The sequence below is a fragment of the Palaemon carinicauda genome, chromosome 19 (genome assembly GCF_036898095.1).
Source record: "Palaemon carinicauda isolate YSFRI2023 chromosome 19, ASM3689809v2, whole genome shotgun sequence".
Classification (NCBI taxonomy): Eukaryota; Metazoa; Arthropoda; class Malacostraca; order Decapoda; family Palaemonidae; genus Palaemon; species Palaemon carinicauda.
The window spans coordinates 23,324,554-23,348,180 of NC_090743.1; the positions used below are offsets into that span (position 1 = coordinate 23,324,554).

At 35.9% G+C, this 23,627-nt stretch overlaps 1 protein-coding gene across 1 annotated transcript in view; it reads left to right on the forward strand.

Moving 5' to 3' along the window:
* Shab (Shaker cognate b) overlaps positions 1 to 23,627 on the forward strand; it is a 524,075-nt gene that overhangs the window by 474,480 nt on the left and 25,968 nt on the right. Inside the window, exons 7-8 of the mRNA XM_068393294.1 lie at positions 2,865 to 2,945; positions 6,517 to 6,624. Coding sequence (XP_068249395.1) covers positions 2,865 to 2,945; positions 6,517 to 6,624 — 189 coding nt within the window. The remainder of the gene's footprint in view (positions 1 to 2,864; positions 2,946 to 6,516; positions 6,625 to 23,627) is intronic.

Below are 23,627 nucleotides of genomic sequence, written 5' to 3' on the forward strand. Positions count from 1 at the left end.
TTGTATGAGTGTTCAACTGCCATACAAAATATCAATGATGAGTGAAGAATGCTTCTTGTTGATTATTGACTTTCATCATCACATTGATAAGAATCCCCCTATAAACCCTCGTGCCCCTCCCCCCTCCCCATGAAATCTCGCTTCCCCCCTCCCCCTCCAGAGATAATGAATTATTAAACCCCCTCTCCCTTCCACTTATCCTTGTCTTGTTCTCTGCATGCTTGATTGGAATCTCGTCTGTCCCTCATCTACGTGTCATTCGTGTTTTGTGGTCAACAGGACACTGATCACAAACAGATGTTTAACCTTTTTATATGGCTTTTATTTCTATGTCGCCGACAATTACTTTTTCTTTAATTTTTCTTTATATTATGTATTTATTTTGATATTGATGGTTATTGTGTTTTCAGCCTTATTTATTTATTTTATGGGCTTGAACTTTTATTGAGTTTTACTGGGCTTGATTGTATTTTACTTTTATATATATATATATATATATATATATATATATATATATATATATATATATATATACAGTATATATATACATATAAATATAATATATACATGTATATATATATATATATGTATATATAATATACTGTATATATATATATACTATATACTATATATATATATATATATATATATATATATATATATATATATATATGTATGTATATATATATATATATATATATATATATATATATATATATATATATATATATATATATATATATATATATATATATATATATATATATATTGTCTCAACGAAAATGTGTGCAGCACCAACTCGCGTCACACACTTTAACACTTTTCAATAATTTTATGTGTGTTTTCAAATTATTACTTTCTTGAAGAATATGTGCTATTCTATTTATATCCCAGACAGTAGAAGTATCATAACTAAGAGCCTTCTACCTAACAGGTCTTTCTTCTTTTTACATTCCAACACAGAACTAATCTATCATATAAAATACTCTTGAAATTCATCATTTTTATTCTTATTTTAGTGTTAAACATTTTCATAAATTGATAGATTCATCTATATTTTTTTACCATGTAATCCTACCACAGCAATATCACATCTCGTTTCGACTGAATCTTCTACATTTTGAAAGAAAGGTTGCAAAACGAAAAACATGTGGAAGACGGTAAAAGTAACATTGATAAATGAAAAACATCAAATTGGTTCATGTTCCATTGTGTTTTGACAATTTTGATTTTTAATCAGCCAAACCAAAGGCGAAAAAAGAAAGTTCGCGGTAGAGATATTAGTTCCTTTCTGTGACGTAGATGAAATCCCTCTTTGTTGAAAGAGTGAGAAGGTAAATGTGTGTGAATGTTTTTTTTTTTTTTTTTGGTAAGAAATGTAAAAATTTACGTCGGGTTTTTTTCTTTTATTTCTACATATCATCATAATACGAACTTTATCCGGATAATATCCTTTATCTTTCCTGTCGTTATTCCTCTCATTTCCCTTAAAATTCTTTCCTTCCTCCCTTATCAGAAAAGTTCCTATGGTACCCTTAAAGCATGACTTACCTGTATTGAAGTAGAATATGAAAGCTCTTTGATTGTTCGTCTCTTCTTCATTTCCTCCTTTTCTAAGTAATGGTATCTGGTGCAATAGTCGCAATGAAGTTTCATTTGTGTTTAGTAGTTGGCGATGATCAGTGTTGTTGTTATGGTTGTTTGTTGTTATTGTTTGTTGATGCTGCCTTGACGCTGTCACTGTAGATGCTATGCAGCCCGTTGCTCTTGCCGTTTAGCAAAGCATTCTTTGTGTTGACTGGTGCCTTTTATAATATTAGGGGATAGATTTCCAAGTAATGTTTTTTAGTAAACAAAATAGGTGAACGACTATAATGAAGAAATATTTGGATTATTTGTTTCCTCTCCTTTTTTTGTTTAATTATTTATTGTCCTCTCTGTAATGCTTGTTTGTTGTCGGTGTTGATGTAATACTTTTTATATTTTATTTGTTTTAGTATGTAGTTGTCCTGAAATCCTAATGTTGGAGATGTGTTCCTAAATGTTCTCTTTTCATTATTGTGATGAATTATCTTTTTAAGTCCCCTTCCCCCTTCCAATACAGGGTGTCTATGTCCTTCTCGACTACCCCCTGTCTTGGTTGAAGTCCTCTAGTGAAGTCCTGTGTCGGGCGTATGCTTCGTGTATGCCTCCATTTTGTTCATTTGGATCGTGGCCCTTTGCACGATTGGATTGCATAATTTAGTTTCCGTTCTCTGTAATATTTGTCTGTGACTTTTTCTTAGTTTTTGGAGACGTGAAATCTTAGGTAAGGGATATACATATATCCTATTGTTTCTTATACTTTGGCGTTGTAGATACACTGGTATCCATAATGTATTTTAAAAACTTAAGTTTACCTCTATTTTAGTGAAAGAATAAGTCTTTTAAGATAGTGTAAGGCTGTTGTTAAACGTCTTAATGGTTATAGACTTTTTGTTATTAGAATTTCAGACTTGACGCACAGCATTTCTGTCGTATTATAAAACTTACTATAAATACAAAATGTCGTAGTTTGTATCACTATAGCTTTAGATTGTTTTGGTTCTCATGAGCACCTAATAAGAAAACAAATTAACCTGTGAGAGAAAGTTCTTAATGTTGTTGCTGCTGTTTTTTATTTTTGTTGTTGATGGAGCTGTTTTTATTATGACACTAAATCTCAACTTGCCTCTCGTTTTTCTCCCCTCTCTCTCTACCCTCACCGTTCTCTGCCATTTTTTTATCTCCCCTTTCGTCTGACGTTTCTTCTCTCTCTTGACAACCCTCTCTCTGTCGCCCTCTCTCTTTCTTCCTTTCTGTCTCCATTTTTCTGCCTTTTCTAGGATTTGAAGAGACAGGAACGCCACCTACTAGCTCTGGGCGACACAGCCAATGAACTTGATTGTTGCTTTTGCACCGCTAAGGTACCTATGCCTATTCAGTATATATATATACATTTGATTACCAACCATCTTTTTTTATATCCTTCAACTTCTCAATCTACTTTTTTTTTATTGTCGTTACTGTAAGCCATAAATATAAACCAATTTCAAATATGTTGATGTCACATGTACCCTGTTTATTAATATGATTATTATGGTTATCATGTTTATTACTATTAATTTGGTTATCTACTTGATTATCATGTGATCTTTCCCACTTTTTATGTGTCATTCATGTGCCACCCTGCAAAGTTGCAAGCTGGTCTTCGATGTGGTGTGCTTGGTTAAGTGCCACGGAATTCGAGAATTGATACAGAATTTGGGGTTTATCTTTTATTCAATTAAAGAAGAAAAAAAAATTAATTATTAATTTTTCACTAGTTTCCAAAACAATTAATTATTACTGACATTAAATTTCACAATGTTTTGGAATTTCTGTATTCACGCTTTCGAAGATGTAAGTTCATAGAGTGATTATTTTAAATCTAAAGATTCTCAGAAACAGGCAATTATCTGTGGCACTACATTTCAAGTGCCCCACACGGGACCTCTTGTGAAGGGTAGTTCATGTATTATACATTATATACGCAACTAGAAAGCAGTCAAACTCTGCCAACCAATATATGTTTTCATAAAATTTTTATCTTTTTTTTATAATACATATGTTCCTCCTTTCTGTATGTCAAATGTATAGTTTATATCAGAACGTTCCCTTGAAAGCTAGTTGTATGGAATATTGTACGTATGGGGCCACTCCCTGGGTTTGTTTTTTTTTCTTTCTTTTTTTTTTCAATATGTTCATATTCAGTGTTCATTTATTTACAAAAAAAAAAAAAAAAGCTTGTATTTAAGGTTTCTAGAATCTTGTTTTTCTGGTTTTAATCATTACCTATTAATCCTGTAATATTTTATAAGCATTTCAAGATGATTTTTACCCTTTAGTTTCTTACTTCGTCGTGTTTATCATATGCAACTTATTATTTATATATTTTCATGTATTGATCGTGGTTAAATCTAACATCATAATTTGTGAAATTATTTTCCCATATAATATCCATAAAATTGTATTTGGTTTAATTTTAATTTTCACGAATGGTACTCTTTATGTTGGTTCCTTAACGTATACCAGGGAGTGGCGCATGCGCACTAGATGATCCATGCAAAAGATACTCAAAATTTTGCTCTTTCTTCGAAGATGCTCTGAAATCGTTCCCTTACTCTGATTCTTGTTAACGCCTTCAATATGTGTAACTCAACATTTACATACATAACTTGCGTATATATACATTATATACATGTATTTATGTATATATTGCTAGTATGTACACGTGTGCTGGGGTTTATACATATCAGTGCGTTCATTTATAAACTTCTGTGTATTGTACAAGTAGTCTTTTCATCTTTACATATTGTATTAATATTATCACTTTTGCTAGTGCAGTATATTCCATTTTTTAGGTACCTGACTCTGAAATATGAGGTTTCCATTGGACTGTTATCAAATTGAATCCCTTCAAAAAAAGATACTTACATTTTCTCCTTTTTTCTGTATTGCTGTGTAAACTTTCTCATTTCCCCCTGATACGATAAAATAAAAAAGTTAAGAAATTTCTGTATGCTTGAAGGTTAGTCTTGTTTTATGCAAAATGGAGATATCTATGGCAAGGAGGTTATTTTAAGTCTATCGTGAGTATTCAAGTCGTTATTTTTAAATGAATAGATCATTTCTCTCACGCGACTTGAAAGTCATCTGTCTTAAAAAAGAAACTTAGAAGACTGTAATTATGACTAACCTTTGAGAAATCTTGGGAAATCTTCTATGTATTTCATGACGGTCCCAAATTTTTTTTAAAATAAAGTCAAGCAAGGTCCCAAAACTGTTTAATTAAGATTAAAATTACTAGAAGATCTAAACCAAGGCTGTGAATCTCTTTTTGTCTAAAATTGTTAAATATCAGAATCTTAAAAAAAAAGGAATTTGAAATACATGGAAGGTATATTATCTCACCTTGATCACTTATCCATTGCAATTTATTTCCTTGGATTAATCCTTTCCTGTCCTTTCAAATTCTCCATCCCCATTCCTTCATTGTCACGTTTTATTTTCGGTTGAGTTTCGGTGGATTTTTATTTACTGTTTGTTTGTTTGTTTGTTTTTCTTAATGTACATCGTCGCACTGCATATTAGTCTCTTTGACTGATACGTACCACTGCTGTAATTATCATGGCTTTGTGGCTTGTATGGCCTTTCTAGGGTTATCTATCTATATATATATATATATATATATATATATATATATATATATATATATATATATATATATATATATATATATATATATATATATATATATATATATATATATATATATATATATATATATATATATATATATATATAATTGTATGTTTTATATACATATAAACATATATATGTATATATATATTATATATACTGTATATATTTCATGTTTTAAAAATTTTATTGTATTGAAATATGACACACAACTACAGCACTTGCCTCACTAATGAAAGATGCAATTATTGAAACCCTTATCCTAGACTGTTGTGAATAGTCTCACACTTGAATTAAAAGCTTATAAACCGCTGTTAATTGTATCATATATCAATCTGTATGTATATTTATATATAAGCACTTCAAATCTTTTTTTTTTGCATATATGTGAAAATATACTTATATGCTAGATGTACATATTTAAACACACTTATGCAGCTGTTTTTCCGTAGAGCATTATAACGTTTTCATGACAAATCACGTGATCAACGCTATACAGGCTTTTCCATCATCATTGATTTTCGGGGTGAATGGTTATTATAATTATTATTTATCATAATGGTTCAACATCACTTTCCATTGAAGACTGAAGAATTGCTCATCTTCTTTGCAATGCCATTGATAAAGGTAAAAAAAAAAAAATAGTTTATTTTCTTAAATGTCCTTCCAACCAACCAGGCAACTTATTTCAAGTCCCTCTTAGAAGGGAAACGTGGATGGTTCAAGTTTGACCCTCTGGTGAATTAAAAATAAAAATAACCCCCATAACTTCCTTTAAATCTTTTCATCATTCGGGACTATATATTCCTATAAATATAACATTTATGGGTAATGGCATCCTGTGTTTATTATCATCATCATCATTATTCTATGCTTCTCGTATTGTCTCGACTCTTGGAAAGTTGAGAGACCAAGAGGCCATTGTCATCCATAATAGTGCTGCTTCTCTGCCATCTTCATTTTCTTCGTCTTTCTTCTGTCTTTCCCCATAATCCTCCTCCTCCTTTTATTTCCTTTTTCCTTCTCCTGTTCTAGTTCTTTTACCCTCCTCAATACTCCTCCTCTCCCCTCTCCTCTTATTACCACGTTCCTTTTCCATCTCCTTCTCCTTACATTCCTCTATATGGCTCCTTCCTTCTGTTCGCGCTCCGCCACCGCTGCTGCTTCAAACCTCTCCCTCAATTCTTCCCCCTCCCCTTTCTTGCCATGGTTTTTTTCCCCATATCCATTGGCTCCACCTGCTCCCTCCTCCATTAGGACATGGCGGCGCCCCCGGCCTCCAGGGTTCTCGGCATCAACTCGGAGTCTGAAAGCCCAGGTAGCCGCTATCTAGCCACCGACACCCCACTCAGTATGTTTAACAAGGTAGGCCGCTAGTGCTGCACCGAATTCCAACAAGCCCCATGACGGACAAAAAAAAAAAAAAAGAAAAAAAAAAGATAATTAGATCTCACCACCAACCCCCATCCACTAGTACCTCCCACAATCACCACCACCACTACCACTGCAATATTTGTACCCCACCCCATTTCCATTCTGTAACCTAACCATACCCTCCAGTGAACAGTGTGGTGTGTGTGTGTGTTTTTCCCTCTGTTGAACTTTTTTTTTTTATCTCGCCCACCATACATTTATTAGAATTAGAGAAATAGTTTGTGTAAACACGGCTTGATATTACCAGCACCGTGAGTTTGCGTCATTAGGTCCTCTTATCTACAGTCAACTGTACACTCACACACGTGTTGTTTCACCGAAAACCCAATCCTGTGACACTGGTGTTTATCTTTATACAAAATAAACACATGTTTCTTCACCTGTGTTCACGCTGGCTATTGGGTCTGATTGAAACCGAGTATGTTGGACGAACGGGGTTTATAGCCATCATCGAATTACCAGAAGATTTTTTTTATCCTGGAACTCTCTGGATTAAAACCACCTAGATCAGGTGCATTGTGTAAAGACCACCACCGATTTGGGCAGAAGAACGCCCAAAATGACTAGCTCAGGGCCATCCTCGAAAGTTATGTTGAACCACCTGTATCAGACCAATTGGATTAGTTATGGCCACTATTTTGCTCGCTGTTTAATTATTATTAACATTGTTATGATTAACATATGCGTCAGGTCTCCGTAATCTGAGCGGTCACTCGTCAGCGAGATAGTTTTGGGGTTGTCCCCCAAATTAGCCGGGTGACCTGGAAGAGCTGTTCATTGATTGCGGATATCTATAGAAAATTAAAAAGATATGCTTAAAAACATACATCCTTGGCCTTAAGAAGACCTTATGGTTACACTTGGTTTCTCAACAATTATTTCGTGTTCACTTAATATATTACCAAATTTATAGGGAAACAAAATACAAAATTATTTATTTGACAAGCAGCAGATCAGTGTAAAAGTTAGTTTATTCTGAGTTAAACATTCCCTAATTATTCTTGGTGTTTTCCATTTTCCTCCTCTTATTTTTTTTATTTATTTTTTTTTTTTTTTAAATACTTTCACTCGTTTTGGTTGTGGCATTTGTAACATATCACTGCAGAGTGCTCCAACCATGTATAAATTATTGTGAATTTAGTGCTCAGCTTATATGAAAAAAAAAATCACCTTATCACAAACAATTAAACGGCTCAAATTACTTCAGCCGTTTGTAAACATTTGTCTCCTAAAGTTTCCATTATATTATTTCTCATCGCATTATCTGTTACCATTGCAGCTTTCTTGCATATATTAAAATCACCATTAAAACCCTGGTCTTGTGTTCGTAAAAGCCATTGGTCCTAAAACCTAAATGCCATTTTAATATACGTATTTAAAAGCGTCTAATGTGAATTAATGTAGATAATAAAAAGAATATTTTTTTTTAAAAACTCAGTAATGTGAATGGTTGAAAACATTTACTAATCTAAGCTGCATAAAATTTGCCAGTCTCTGTAGCGCAGGTCACTATAAGGAGTTTTTTATTAGAACTACATTGCCTCATCTTGAGAAGGAAGTCTCGTTTAATTTACATAATTTTCAAATAATTATTTGGTCATTTGTCACACAAATTGTATACTTTTTTGCTTCATGGAAAAATAAAGAGGTGCTTCGCAAGGGTTTGTAGTCGTGTATGCGAATTTTGATAGGAATATTGGTTCATAATCTGGTCGTTTGTTCCAGGTGAATCTCTCCATTGTAGGATGTTTTTGCTAACCATTTAAACTGTTCAAATATGATTGGATTAATAGATTTGCGCCAGTTTTCAAGAACGATTTTCCTAATGCTAAGCCCCCCCCCCCCCTACATTATGGATATTCTTGGAGTAATTTTGAGATTTTTTTTTCATTTTTGATAATCCCAAAAGGATTAATAATATATAATCTCCCCTATGGTGTACCTCTCTGCTCAAATAGAATTTTTAAGCCTATAAATATTACAAGATTTTAAGATGTTGGAGAGGTATGTGATACATTTCTTTTAAATAGAATTTCAAAAATATTCTTGTGTATCCTGTATTATAGATTGTGTTTTATTTAGGACGAAAAGCCTGATGACACTGGCTCTTTAATACGGCTCCGCGTTTAGCTTTCGTAGTCTAGCATACGAATGAACAAATCTATATAGTCTTAGTGGTTAATAGTTTTATATTTTCACTCCATAATGATCTTGTTAGGTGTTTGAGCTAGTCCAGATGGACAGATAGTTTGCTTTTTCATTCTAGAGTACTCAACACTAATGAGTTCTTTAATAGAAATATTTTTTTATTCAGTTATACATTTTCTTGTTTAGTTTTTAAATAGTGTCTATTGCCTATGTATACCAGTAATAGGTATATGTGCTGTGCTAATCCATCTTTCGTTTCAAGCGCTCAGGACATCCATAAGTTCACCAAAATTGGGCTTTCAGAGTTATGACACTATGCTTTTGTTGGGATTTTGCGATATTCATTGGAGATGGGTTTCTTTAGCTGTATGAAACTGTTTCAGTGGTTAGATTTTTCATGTGCTAGCCACAAATGGGCCTTAAAGAATAATGTCCCCATTTAGATGATCCAGTGGCTTGTTCTTTCGCAGTTTTGAAGGTCACTCATGAATGGCAGAGGCTAGGGACAGTGACAATGCTCTAGAGACTAACAATATATACATATGATCAGTGCCCAAGTAATGGCTGCTGATGGCTCAACAGGTAGACCTATAGGCCCCCCAAATCCCTCATCCTCAGCACACAAGGATGGTGAGGTTAGAGACACTACTAAAAGCTATCGAGTTTGAGTGGGTCTGGAACACCTGTCCAGCAGATCGCCAGGCAGGGGACGTTTCCAATAGGTTACCACAATCCTAATGAGTCTTCATATGTTTGCAACTCATTGGTTCACTATTGTTTTCCCTCATAATTAGGTATTTGAGTTTGAACCCATCCAATTGGATTATTGTATAACTCCCATTTTATGAATTCAATACAAACAATTAGAACTTTGAACTTGAATTAATTTGAGTGCTAGAGAAGTTATAGCTTTTTTGTATTATTGCAGTTGTCTATGGGATAATACTTTACATGTCATAAATTGAAAGGAAATTTTGTGATGAGTGAACCTATCGTGTTTAATGGAGGTAGTGTTTTATAGTCTATGTAAAGGTCTCCGATTTATCGGCCCAGGGATGTCTTGGAGGTCTGGACGCGGCTGCCAGACCGAAGGGGCAACTCTCTCCGCTGGGCGGAGGGAGCCGGAACCTTCGCGGACTTATGCCTATCTGCTGGGACCTGGAACGACGACTCCTTCCGTCGGTCGAATCTGCTACTGGACGAGTATCTTTCTGGAGAATGGGCTCTAGGGCGCCAACCTGAAGAGCCTGGAACCAACCTGAAGAGCCTGGAACCGCTGCCAACTCCAACAGTCTGCTGCGAGGTATAACAACTCACTCCTCGTCTGGGGAGCCACTTCTCCTCCATTTTCTTCTGGGGGATCCGGAACGTCTTCTCCCGTGGAGAGACCTGGAGCTGGAGCGCGAACGGGAGTGCCTCCTGCGGGACTTCTTTCGATGTCTTCTGTCTTTCCTCTGGAGCAGGAAAAAGCCTCGACTGACGAACCCGATGACTTCTAGGCCCGTTTAGGCGGCCCCGACTCACGCGAAGACGTAAGAGGGTTCCCTCGACGCTCGACCGACGGCGGGGCCTGTAAGAAGACGTCCGGAAACGTAGCAGATGGCGCTGGAGGGGAGCGCAGACGCTCTTCAGTGGGGGACCAGGAACCGAAGCCCTCTTCCATTCTCAGCGGGGACCTGAAGGGCATCTTCGGGGGTACCCACGCGAGGGGGTCTGATGTCGGCGAGTGTTCCTTCTCAGCGGTACCTTCGGCTGCAGAAGTTCCTGAAAAACAAGCCCAAGAGGCTGGAGAAGAATTAGGGACATTTTTCCCCCACATAGGGTCATCAGAGGAGATGTGCCCTGCTTGCACCAGGACTCCGTCCCCCACACACACTCCCTACCCTCCCTCAGGCCCCACACTTGCCTGGAAAGACGCCACAACCCCACTATCTTGCAGATCAGACTCCTGGGGAAGGGCCACGGGCCTCTTCCCCGCAACGGACTTACCTCGTCCCCTACTCTGGGTAGGGGAGGGTGGCAGGGAAGCTTGGTCCTATGACATGCCCGGCAAAGCAAGGGGAGAAGCGATGCTCGGCTTCTTAGGCGACTTCTTCGTCGCCTTCTTCTTTTTGGTGCCGTAACGCACCCACTGCACCTCGTTCCAGGACACGCACTCCGGACACGTGGCGGTAGGGGAACACACTGCCCTTACACGACGAACACAAGGAGTGCGGGTCTACTTCAGGTTTCAATAGAAACTCTCCACACGATTTACCGGCCATAGGCCCAGGACAACGGCGGGGATGCTCCATAATGCAGTAGGAAGCACTACGAGACACAAGAACGCACAGGGAAAGCAAAGGGAAAAGCACAAAGGAACCGCGTGAGACACATAGGGGTTGGGGACACAAAGAGTCACACTGGGATTAAGGAGAGCGGCGAGATGATGTCGCGATGCGACCAGAGAACTTACTGGAGGTCGAGACCTGAGCAAGCATGCTCTCTGACCCAGGGTTAGCCTCAGGGCGCGTATCACTCCGTCTGAGGTTACCCCTCATAGAAAATGGGTATAGGGTAAACTACACAAAACTCTGGTCGGTTGGGAGGAGATCCCAGATACTCCTAAGAAAGTAGTTCGAGGTAAGTACTGTTAGGAAAAATACAAATTACTTAAAATTTGTGATGTTTGTCTGTTCACCACAAATTGGCCTATACATTTTATTATACTAGCCAGTTGGTTGATTGGTTAGTTCTTAGATATGTTCACAGGGATTGATAGAGCTTATTCATTTCATTTTTATCAATGGAATTTAACTCATTAAAAGTTCCAATTTCTTTAATGGCTTTTGTTAACATAGTTAGTAGCAGCCTTGCCTTTCATCTGAAAAGTCTTGAGTTTGATTCAAATGTAAGTTGAACGCTTTTTATTATTGTTATCAATTTTTACTATTGTCCAAACTTTAAAATTTTTCAACTGAAACAGATTTAAGATGCCATTAACTTAAGCTGGAATCACACTAGGTTTTTTTTCGTCACCAGCAAGCCGTTGCTGCCGAAAATGGAAAACCGGGAGCTTGTTGCTCAACAGTCGGGAAGCAAAAAGCGCACAACCACGAGCATGACTTCAGATGTAAACAAACAAGATGGCTGCTGCAGATAGGACGTGCTCTTGCTTAGTAATCTTTGGTTCAACAAGCCTCAAGAGATAATAAAAATCTGTGTTCATCCTGTGCTAGTTGTAGAAGGCAGAACCATCCTCCAACCTCAAACATAGGCTGTCAAAGATACTTTTGGCTTCTCTTCTCCATAGCAGCTCTCGAACCTACAAACGTTTCTGTTGCTCTTCAATTCCCGTAATATTCCGAGAATGCACATTACTGCAACAGTCCAAAAATCTTTTGGTGCCATAATGATGTCAGCTGATCAGTTTTGTTTACACTTTTTCCTAATGCTCCTTGAACCACGAGATCATCTGTGTGACTCTGCATCACTTTCGCTCGTGAGCATCGGCTTCTTGTTGGGCAAAATCTCGAGTAAGAAATTTGTAATGTGATTCCAGCTTTATGGAGTAAGGTACCATAGAATAAAAGTCTTGTGTGTGAAAATTAAGAAGATTGCAGACAAAATAATGAATGAATAAGCAAATTTACTACAGGAAAACTAAGGCAGTGATGCATGGTGCTTCAAAGGTTATCGAGGATCAATATTGATATTATGGAGGAGCATTGTAGTGTCAATGTAAAGAAGGAAATACTTCTAGTACGAAGCAGTGTAGCAACATAACATTTTGGCAGTTGTCGCTATTGATACCGTTTAACCAGTATATGGATGATGGCCAAGACATATGTATTAAACATAATTGTATCTGTTTTTAATAAAAAAAAAAGAAAAAAACGATTTGAGTAATGTGGTGTCAAAGTTAAAGATCCCTGTAAGCTGTTGACATCCATGTATAAGAACTGTGTTTCTGAGATGGTACGTGAAAAGCATTACAGCATGTAGCATTTTATAACATCATCCCTATATATGTAGAATGCTGTAGAAGATTTGTTAGTTTTCTGGCGACATTACAAATCAGGGAAAGTGTTTTTCACTAGGTAACCTAATCTGTCGCCATAATCTAAGTTCAACCTCATACGGCACTGACGACAGTTTACCCTTTTTTAGGTTCTCAAAGCTATATCCCATATTTCAGTGGGCAAATACACCCTGATAAGTTACATCATCTACATACTTTACTAAGTTACTTTTGCAACAAACTGTAACGTTACTAGTAGGAAGTATGAGCAACAATGCTTCAAAACCCTAGTAAGAGGAACAGCAAACAAGATAGGTTTAGGCTTACAATGAACACCTTTAACAAGAATTATGTATTGTAAATCCCTTTGAAGCTTCTACGTGAGCGGTAGGGACAAGGGACGAAGTCATTGCTTTTGTTACAAACTGTCATAAAGCCCAACCTTATTTAAACTTAATCTGTGCCTAAGTCCCCCTTTCATCCAAGTTAGAAACAGGAATGGTCAGACAATGAATGCTGAGGACTCAACACATAGTCTGAAAAGCTTCCCAAACTGCCTCTCCCTAGTTAACAAGAACAGTGATAGTTTGGACACTAATAAAAGCTATGGGGCTGTAAGCAGGCTCAAACTTCTCCCCCACAAATTACCACAGTATAAGCAAATGACCTAATGTATGCAGCCTCCATGCATTATGTTCCGATGATTGGGTATAAAAGCCGAACGATTACCCGGATAAATCACTTCAAATAAGTCATACATAACTCTTTTCTAGGATGTAAGTAGTGCAGAGCTACAAGAGCTTCAGAACTACCTCACTGTTTCCTGTATGCAAAATGACTATAATGAAGCAAATTTATAGCTTCTGGTTATTTTTGTAAAGTATTATAAATCAAGTTTTCAACAACTCTGGAAAACTATTTTGTCGCAAATTTCGTAGAAAGTAGCTCTGTGTGTCCACAGGGTTGTATTATAGTTTCACATGAGTTCAGTTTCACCTTAAGCTTTTGAACCTTGCCAGTTCCATGTTATGTTAAGTCCATATTTTTGTCGCCACAGTATTTTGAATGGACTGAAATTAAAATTGAAGTGTTTAATGATATGACACGATGGTAATTGGTCCATGAAACTCGCTCACCTCACTTGTGGCTAATATTTCTAAAAGCTAGTGAAGTACATTATGTGAAATGTGGGTAGACTTCTGGTACCGGTATTAACTTGGAGTCACTGAATATAGACTGGATTCCAAAGCTAGCCTGTTATGCTGATCGGTAAACCCATACAGATATAAAAGTCTTTTAAAAGCAGTTGGAACATGGAGTTGTCCATTTGCCATAAAAACTCTACTGATTTTTGTGACCTTGTACTCTGTACTTTTCTTGTATTAACCATAGATGGGTCTGAAGTTTGTAATCATATTGGGTTCTTCTTGTGGTGAAGCCTTTCGTATGTTCTCTGGGAATAATTCTATTGAATGTTTGAACCAATCCAAGGAGGTTAAGTGGTTGCTTATTTTAGGCCCGCTTTAACAGAAGTCATCCAGTACCCTACTCTATTCCAGCATCCTTTTTTTTAGATGTTGGTTTAAGGCCTTTTCATGTTAGCAGTTAATATTTGAAGTAATTTTCGGTGGTTGTAGATGTTGGCTACTTCATTATATCTATCCATTTGATGTCCCGTTTCGTCTGACCTTGGACATTAATTTCTCCAAAACTGGAGATTTTTTAAATTATACATTGTCATAAACTTTACTTGATGAATCGCGTCTTGTTCTAGGAATAATTCTATTGAATGTTTGAACCAATCCAAGGGTGTTAAGTAGTTGCTTATTTTAGGTACGCTTCAACAGAAGCCACCTAGTACCCTACTCTATTCCAGCATACTTTTTTGGATGTTGGTTTAAGGCCTTTTCATGTTAACAGTTAATATTTGAAGTAATTTCGGTGGTTGTAGTTGTTGGCTACTTCATTATATTTATCCATTTGATGTCCCGTTTCGTCTGACCTTGGACATTAATTTCTCCAAAACTGGAGACTTTTAGAATCGCACATTGTCATAAACTTTACTTGATGAATTAAGTCTTGTTTTCTGCCTGCGTTGGAGTTTGAGAAATATATAGTTAAACATTGCATGAATTCTTCAGTCACGGAAATAAAAGCGATCCAGAATCATGTCAGGAAACGTTTTGCGGAATGTGTATTCCTAAACCGGACTTTCACCCTTCATTCATCTCTAGCTTTTAAAACTTTTCGACCGACTGCGAGACTTCGAAAGCAATTGCCCGGACTGAAAGACTTACTTTTGTTACTCGAAAAGGGGGAAACGCTGTCACTAAACCGAGCTGTTTTATTTTGTAATTTTCTTCTCTTTTGTTTAATTTGATTTATTTTTACTCATTCGCTCATGAGAAATTGATCTTGAAGAAGATTTTTTGATAATGAGGCGAATTTATAGTTTTAGATCATTACTTTCCAGTGTCCTCGAGAGACGAGACATTTCAATTTTACTGTTCTCATATTTGTAGCACATACTTTGCTCTATGCTTTTTATTTCACTTTTTATAAAAAAGAAAAATCGTTTATTGTAAATTTATAAAACAAAATTATTATACAATCAATCTTATCACTGTAAAGATTATAAATGCACATACCTATTTTCAACTTTTGTATAAAGAATACTCCCCTTTTGCAGGCGTTTGCATTCCAAGAACATGAAGTGTGTGTGTGCGTGTATATATATATATATATATATATATATATATATATATATATATATATATATTATATATATATATATATATATATATATATATATATATGTAATCGAGTTTGATTTCATATTATCGTCCATTTCCTCCTGGAGTTTTGTTTCTTATGTTTTAATCTTTTTATTATTACGCATTTCTGTTATTTTAATTCTTACCTTACATTTGCAGATATTATTTTATAGCTTAATACCTAAATTTAATTTTGTTAGAAAATATAGTTTTTGATGATTTGCTTTTAATTTCAGGCGAACCCTCGGGAGTGGAAAAGGTAGTTAAAAGATATTTCCACATCAGCTTTTCATTCCACTACTAATATTCAACTTGCTTCTTTTGCACGTTTAACATCATGGTCGCTTCTTTCTGTAGAAAAAAAAAAAAGACCTAAAATGATCGTGTCTAAGTTAGTCAACCAATCAGGACGTTTTTACTTTATTTAGATTTAGTTTTCCCGCTAATAACGGCGTGGAGTGTTTTGTTTAATTTATACAAATCTAACAACTTTGCCTGTTTTCACCCTCGTATAATATTACGTGCTTCAGTTCTCGCCACCTGAATTCTATTCTTTCTTAATATGATTCCAAATTCAGGGGATCAGTTTCGAACTTTTATGTGAAATGATTTTGAAGCATTGTCGATATTTTTTTTCCCTCAGCTATAATGTTTTGATTTTATGTTAACTTTGAAATAAGCAGTATTTCCTTGCCTTGGTTTAACTTTCATTACTCATTGTTGGTTCCATAACGTGCATTCATACCATGCTGGGATAATCTGCACGAACTGAAAGTTCACTGATTGGCTGATCATACTTACACAATCTTGAAAGGATTGGTCCAGCACCCTTTAAAACACTCTTATATTCCATACAATCTAGTGGGCAAACTATTGCTCTTCTTAGGTTAAGACAAACTTTGTTTACTGAGATCGGATTACGATAAAAGTAAGAGAATATGTCAGAGCATTTTATCTCTCTTGTAGAGATGGAACGGCCAGGGTGACTTCAAGGCCTAATCTCTTCATCCAAGGGTGTTGGAAATCGTCAGTTTTCATCCCATTTGTTGATTTGATCCAAAGTCTCTCCGTCAAAATCGAAACTTCGCATTTATCCTTAGAAATATGGTACTCTTAATATTGCATATGATATATTGTATAAAATGAGAGATAAAAAAAAAGATAGATATTCATGATCATCGTTGTATGTCCGTTGTGATAGATATTCTCTCGACAGATGTTTATTGACCAAAGGCCCAAGACGATTCCTCGCCTTGTGAAATATACTACATAAAACCAACGCTGATTCTTTGGGATCAGTCAATCTTATTCTTCGTATTTTCAATCTTTTTTTTTTTTTTTTGTCGCCATTTAAGAGAATCCTTTGGTGCTATGATTGAATTCTTTTCAGGTTACAGCCTTTTTCTTACTAAACTATGTGAAAACTTTCACAGGCGCCTCTGCACAAGCCTGTTAAAATTCACGTATTTTTTTTTTTTTTTTTTTTTTTTTTTTACAATGCAATCTGCTTTTTAGAATGACGAAATTCCCTCCTTTTATGTTTGCAATAAACCTCAGTTTTCGTTTTGCTCTTAATAATTGCAAGATTTTTGTTTACGTTGACATTACATGATTGACTGATATTAACAATTGCTTTATATCAATCTTGTCAATCAAAATGCAATATCGATAAATATTGATCCCGTTTTCATAATTTTTTTTTTTTTTCTTAATTTCTCGACCATTAATTCCTTTTGGTTATACCTGTAAAAAAAATCCGTCCTACTGCCCGATTAACTAAGGAAATATTTATTTTCTATTTTTTTACCTTTGTGTAAGCTTGCGGATGTTCTATCAATTTTGAAGTTTATAGTCACATTCTACCGCATAATGAAATACAGAATGTGCATTTTTTTCATTTAATTTATGCTTATCTTTTATCTTTTCTACCATTTCTTCGAAAACGTCTTGACCCACGTTTGTCCTTTTAAATGTTTTTGATCATTTGTCAAACAGCACCTGAAACGTTTTAAAACTTTGGTTGTTATTTCTTTCAATTCAATAGTTGTGGGTTAATAGTAAAACATTGATTGACTACAGCCTTCAATGCCAAAATGATAAAAAAAAGAATTAAGAATACAATCTATGGGCAGTATATTTGCATAAGAAATAACCCTGTTATAGTGACTGTGGTGGTGGTTTTGGTGGTAACGGTGAAGATGGTAATGTAGGTGGTGTTTTTTGGGTTTGAACTGAATGACGAAAGTGACTTGAGGCAGACTGAGGCAGCACGCACCCAAAAAAATAAAAAAATAAAATAAAAAGCCCAATAACTGCATGATATACAAAGGTGCACCCGTCAAAGTTTGTGGCCATGGACATAATATAACACGATATGCTCGCATAACAGTTTTGATCTATTCTTCAACTAACTAACCAGTACACTTTGTTTGTTTTCTTGTCTAATTGCACGTTGAGTGTGCGGGTTTGTCTGTGCACTAACCATTGTTTGTGTCTATTCTCTTTCATTCTTACTTGTCCAGAGGCAACACTGCCACATTAAGGTTGATATTTTATCTAAATTTATCTTTGAACCAATGCGACCAGTTTTAGATCCCTCCGTAAAGACGGACCGCATTTCTGACACGTCACGGCATTCCACCATCCCTCCACCTTCGTCAAACATTTGGCAGTGTTTAATCCCATTCCCCCAATATAACTCCTTTCTATTAGCCCCCACCCCCTCTTTCCCCGTCCCTATGCCTAAAAATTAATACTTGGAAAAATTAAAATTGGATTTGGTGGATTTCCAGCTCGGATTAATAAGTGTTTCAGTTAGTCATTAAATGTCCTCTACCTTGCCCCTCCTTGCTTCCCACCCCTTCTGGCATCCTTTTAAACCCCTCCCCCCTCAGTGTACCCCCAAAACAGTTTCCTTAACATATCCTCCCCGAGTAGGCGTTAAGAAACTGGCTGTGTTTTGTTTAAACAATAATTTTAGAAGCATAAAATTGCCTTTTTTAAGAAAGTTGGTGTGTTTATCCATGGAATTAAATTTCTCTCCGCCATCTTCTTTTCGTCTTCTCTCCGCCATCTTGTCGTTCTTTTCCTCCATTTTATATTCTCGTTTTGTCCCGTTCCTCTCTGCTTCCTCCTCTTTTTATTTTTACTGTTTATTTGCTATTTATAATGTTGTACGGACATATACACATGTGTACGCATATACGTATTTTTCAATGTGTATATACATTTATGTATATATAAGTTCATGTATACACAAATTACATGCCATGCGTGTCCTTTTATATACAGATGTATATGCCATTATGGATCCTTTTTTAATTGTAAGTCACAAGCACTGTCAGCTGTAAGCCTGTGGAAGAGAATCAACAGCGCCTTGAAATCAAAGACATCTTCCTATTGGCTCAAAGGTTGGTAGGACCAACGTAGGCGTCTGTATTCTTCAATTGCATTTGATTCCTTTGGTAAATGATTGATTAAGATTATTTGCGAATATATTTAGTGCATTTATCTTTTAGGGGGGCGAGTTTCTAATTCTTAAATGTTGCATTACATTTGTTGTTTTGATTGTATGTTTTTTTATTTCAAATTTTTATCTTATTGTACAGGACTTTATTTGACTTACTCTAGCCTTTGTTTTTAAGTATTTTGGTTTTTTATGGTACTTAATTTTCTTGATAAATCGAAACCAACTATGACCAAGCTCAGCTTAAATCACTCTAATTAAAAGTTAAGAAACAACATAGTAATTCCTGCAAGCCTTTGAGCCAGGGGATGCCTATTTTTGTGGACGAAAATACTCGTCCTTGATGGATATCTAGATTTCGCATTTCACCTTTCAGAACCTTCCGTTACAGTTGGCAGTGGTACTGTATTGTTGACTGGCAAGCGCTGTTATTTTATTTCATTTATCTGACTCGTGTGCTGCGCTGTTCCATGTCCCGCTATACATTATATCTGGATCAAATGACCGATATCTATCACTGTTGATAGTGTTAATACTATTCCCTTTGCGTTTTCTTCTGTGTGATATTTTTTTGCCTTTTTCCCCTAATATGTGTGGCCATGTTGGTTGCTTATAAGTAGCATCATGTTTCATTGTATCATAATTATAATTAAAGAAATAATTAAGACTTGATTTAAGGCAGTTGCATTGTTTCCTCCCTTAAATTTTAGTGGGAGAATATTAAAGGAGATTCAAATCAGAATGAAAAAGATCATCTGATGGGTTCCTCTTCAAGGTAAGCTCAAAGAATTCCTCAGCTGTTTGGCAAACTCCGGATTGGCAGGTGCATTTTGTTTCCTGTGAGAATTGCACCTGAATGGGGTTACAGTCGGGTATATTTTTTTTTTTTTTTTTTAATTACGGCAGACTCGCACCCATGGAGTTTATATTGATTAGATGTTTAGCCTTATAGAATATCTGACAGGTGCATATGTTTCCTAAAATGCTAGAATCACACCTGTAGGGGGGTCTATAGGGGGTCTCTGAACAGTGGTTACTTTTAAGGAAATTAATCTTGTTGCATGTTGGGCTGTAGGTGATGTTTGAATGTTTCAGATAAATAAATCATGCCTGAAATGTTTCAGATAAGAGTTTGCTTTATTTGGTTCAATTTAGAATTACACCTGTGTGTTTGTTTAGTAAATTGATTTCTGGACTAACGAGTTTGAGGCAATTCCATTTCAGGATATAGATATGATATAGGGCTTTGTTGGGTGACAATTATATTTGAATTTAATTCGTTAATTCATTTTTAGACGTATTAGATTTGTCTTTAGAGATATTTCTTGTTTTTGTTCACACGTGCATATTTTTAGCAACTTTGAATTGCTTATTTTTTTCAAAGGCAGGTACAGATGTAATTTTTCTTTAGACTTGGAATATCTACATTAGAGAGGATTTAGGTTGACATTTATATTGTTATAGAGTAGTTGAATCGGATATTTCGATTAAAAATATTTCCCCATTTTTCTTTAGACGAATCGAATGTTTATTTTATTATTATTATTATCAAATCAGCCGGATTTAACTTTCTCACTACAGATATAAAAATTTTCTTATGACAGTTCAAGCCAGTAGCTGTAGCCCAAGTAGTTTTTTCTGAAGACAGGTTGAATAAATATTCCTAAGAGAGATTTAGTGTTTTTATTTCAAGGAGACTTCAGTTTAGGCATCTGCTCTATTGACAGATTCATTCCGTGATCTCCCATGTTTCGTTGGTTAGGCCAACCAAAATGATGTCTTGAGTCAGCATGATTTATTCTTTTTTGACCAATTGAATTCATGAATATTTTTCTACCGTGTATGAGACAAAACACGAGGATTGGACGGGAAGAATATTATCAAATACCTTGAAATGCATTTAGTGACCTAGTGGCAGGTCGTAGGTAGGAGTGAATGAGTATCACAAGTAATCCTGTATGTTCGTGTAAATACTTAAAATCAAAATTTAGATATCTCTCGTGATGTTGATGTTGATACTCGAAAGTGTCAGTCTGATTTAGTGGTGTCTTTATGTAGTCTTTATTATTTGATGTTTATCTGTACACAATCTTACCCTTCTGCCGCTGTTATTGTGTATATGTTTATTTGTTTCTCTTTTTCTTCTTTACTCCTCGAGTTGTGGATTAATTGTAAATGCATATTGTTTTTGCTTTCCTTTCAGTTTAGAGCAGGATCTCTTAGATCTCTTAACTCAAGTTTCTTTTCGTTTTTTTTTTTCATAATTAATAATATTATAGAAAGAGGGATGATGTTTTTTTATATTTATTTTGGTTTTGTAAGGATTATATAATGATTCTCTCTCTCTCTCTCTCTCTCTCTCTCTCTCTCTCTCTCTCTCTCTCTCTCTCTCTCTCTCTCTCTCTCTCAAACTTCAAAGAATTGGAATATCTAGATAAATCGCTATATCTTTCTTTCTCTCGGTCAACTTCAACAAGATGTAGTGTGTCTATCAATCTCCATCTCTTTTCTCTCTTTCAACTTCGACAGTAAAATGTTTATCGCCATCCTTTGCATCTCTCTCTCTCTCTCTCTCTCTCTCTCTCTCTCTCTCTCTCTCTCTCTCTCTCTCTCTCTCTCTCTCTCTCTCTCTCTCTCTCTCTCTCTCTTATTATTCAGGTAAATTATTGATTGGAGTCTCAGCCAGTATACTCATTCACTCCTCTGCGAATATAGGTTATAATTCATAAAACCTTTCTTTAAAGTAAATAGACGTAGTTAGGGTGTACATATCGGTCTCTGTGCAGTTGCCACTTTAGCGAGGATTTTTTATACAATTTCTGAAATAGCCAGTTCTTGGCGTGTCGTTTTGAAGGATACATATTCATAGATATAACGGAAATTGACAATAAAGTATCAGGAACGTTGAGTACTGCGTGTATTGCTTATGGACTCGTATTGATCCATATGCATGAGATAATGGTTTCAAATAAAAGAAAATTATTTAGTCCTCTGCTGAGCTCTGAAATGTGTAACCGTAATATGAATCAATATCTCTTAGTCTTCGGATGGGATTATTGCCAAGTGTAAAAGCGTCGACTTTTGTATGGATGGAGGTACTTGTGGGAGGAACATGGAAGTATGCCCTTTCCACGATTGGTTCTGAACATTCCGAATGATTGCTGTTTCTGAATTATGGTGAGAGGAGAGTTGAAATGTTTATTAATATTAGACGTGAATGTGCTTCTAAACGCTGTCTGCTGTTTTATTTTAGATGGAAAAGAAGAGATCATGTTTTCTGTTTATTACTTTGTTGTACCATTTTTTAAATGTTCCCTTTGAAATATGTACGACTGTCTGGGCGACGCATGTTTGAAGAGAAAATTGATTATTCGATTACAATATTTGTCATCTACTCTGGTCATTTCTGAAAAGTAGGAATAGAGTTAAGAGTCGCGTAGAACAGGCAGTAGGAAGTGTATATTTCCAAATGAATTCTATTATGTAGCGCCAGTGTGATGCACATAGTTTTTAAAGATTAGCATTTGTAGTCCCCGGTGCGTATCTTGGCCCTCGAGGGCCACATACATTAGGGTCACCGAAGACTGAGCACCGGACCATCTTGCCAATGAATCAATCAAGGGGGGGGGGGGGTGATGTAGACAAAGAGTGTGTTGGGAAGGTGGATAGCTGGTCGGGGAGGGGTAAGAAATTCAGGAGGAGAGGGGGCTTAGCAGACGGCACAGGAGGCAGCAGCCCTTGGTGACAGGTATACCCAATATCTCTTCTAGGAGGAGGGTGTAGAGGAAGCGGCCGGAGAGGAAATCCCACTTCCTTCCAAACCTTCATCGTAACCCATTATTTTTGCTAAGTGAACTTATAATCTGCTCCATTATTTTGCACGCAGGTGAGTTGGTGAGTTATTGGTTTAATTTTTTAGTTTTTAATTTCTTTTTTTATGCTGTTTTCGGTTTTTCTTTTTTTTTATCGATTTCTTTATTCATTATTATTATTTTGGCCTTTACCTTGTTTTGGAAGTTTGAAAATCTCCAGAACTGTTTTATTTTTATTTTTGGATATAAATGATCTTTGCTTTTAATTTGTGTTGCTGCTTTATAAGATGATGTTTTTTAACACCTTGTTTTGAAGTTTTTAATTGTAACCAATAATATCCCCTCTCTCTCTCTCTCTCTCTCTCTCTCTCTCTCTCTCTCTCTCTCTCTCTCTCTCTCTCTCTCTCTCTCTCTCTCTTTATGTGATTGTCTATATATACATATTGATATATGTATATATTCACACTAATTGTTTTGCCTAAAACTCGATCTATTTCTCTTCGGATATTTCGTGTTACAGGACAATACGCTGCTTTGTGTATATGATTATTTTTCTTTTGGGTCCATCGATGAATTGATAAAGAGTATGACCTCAATTTTACATCTTTCATCTTCGCTTGCTTTGGTTGAACCCCCTCCCTCCCCTTCCCCTTTACTGTTTTCTCTTGCCCCCTGTTAACCCCCCCCCCCTTCTTTATTATCGCAGATCTTTTTGAATAAATTTTTTGTAAATC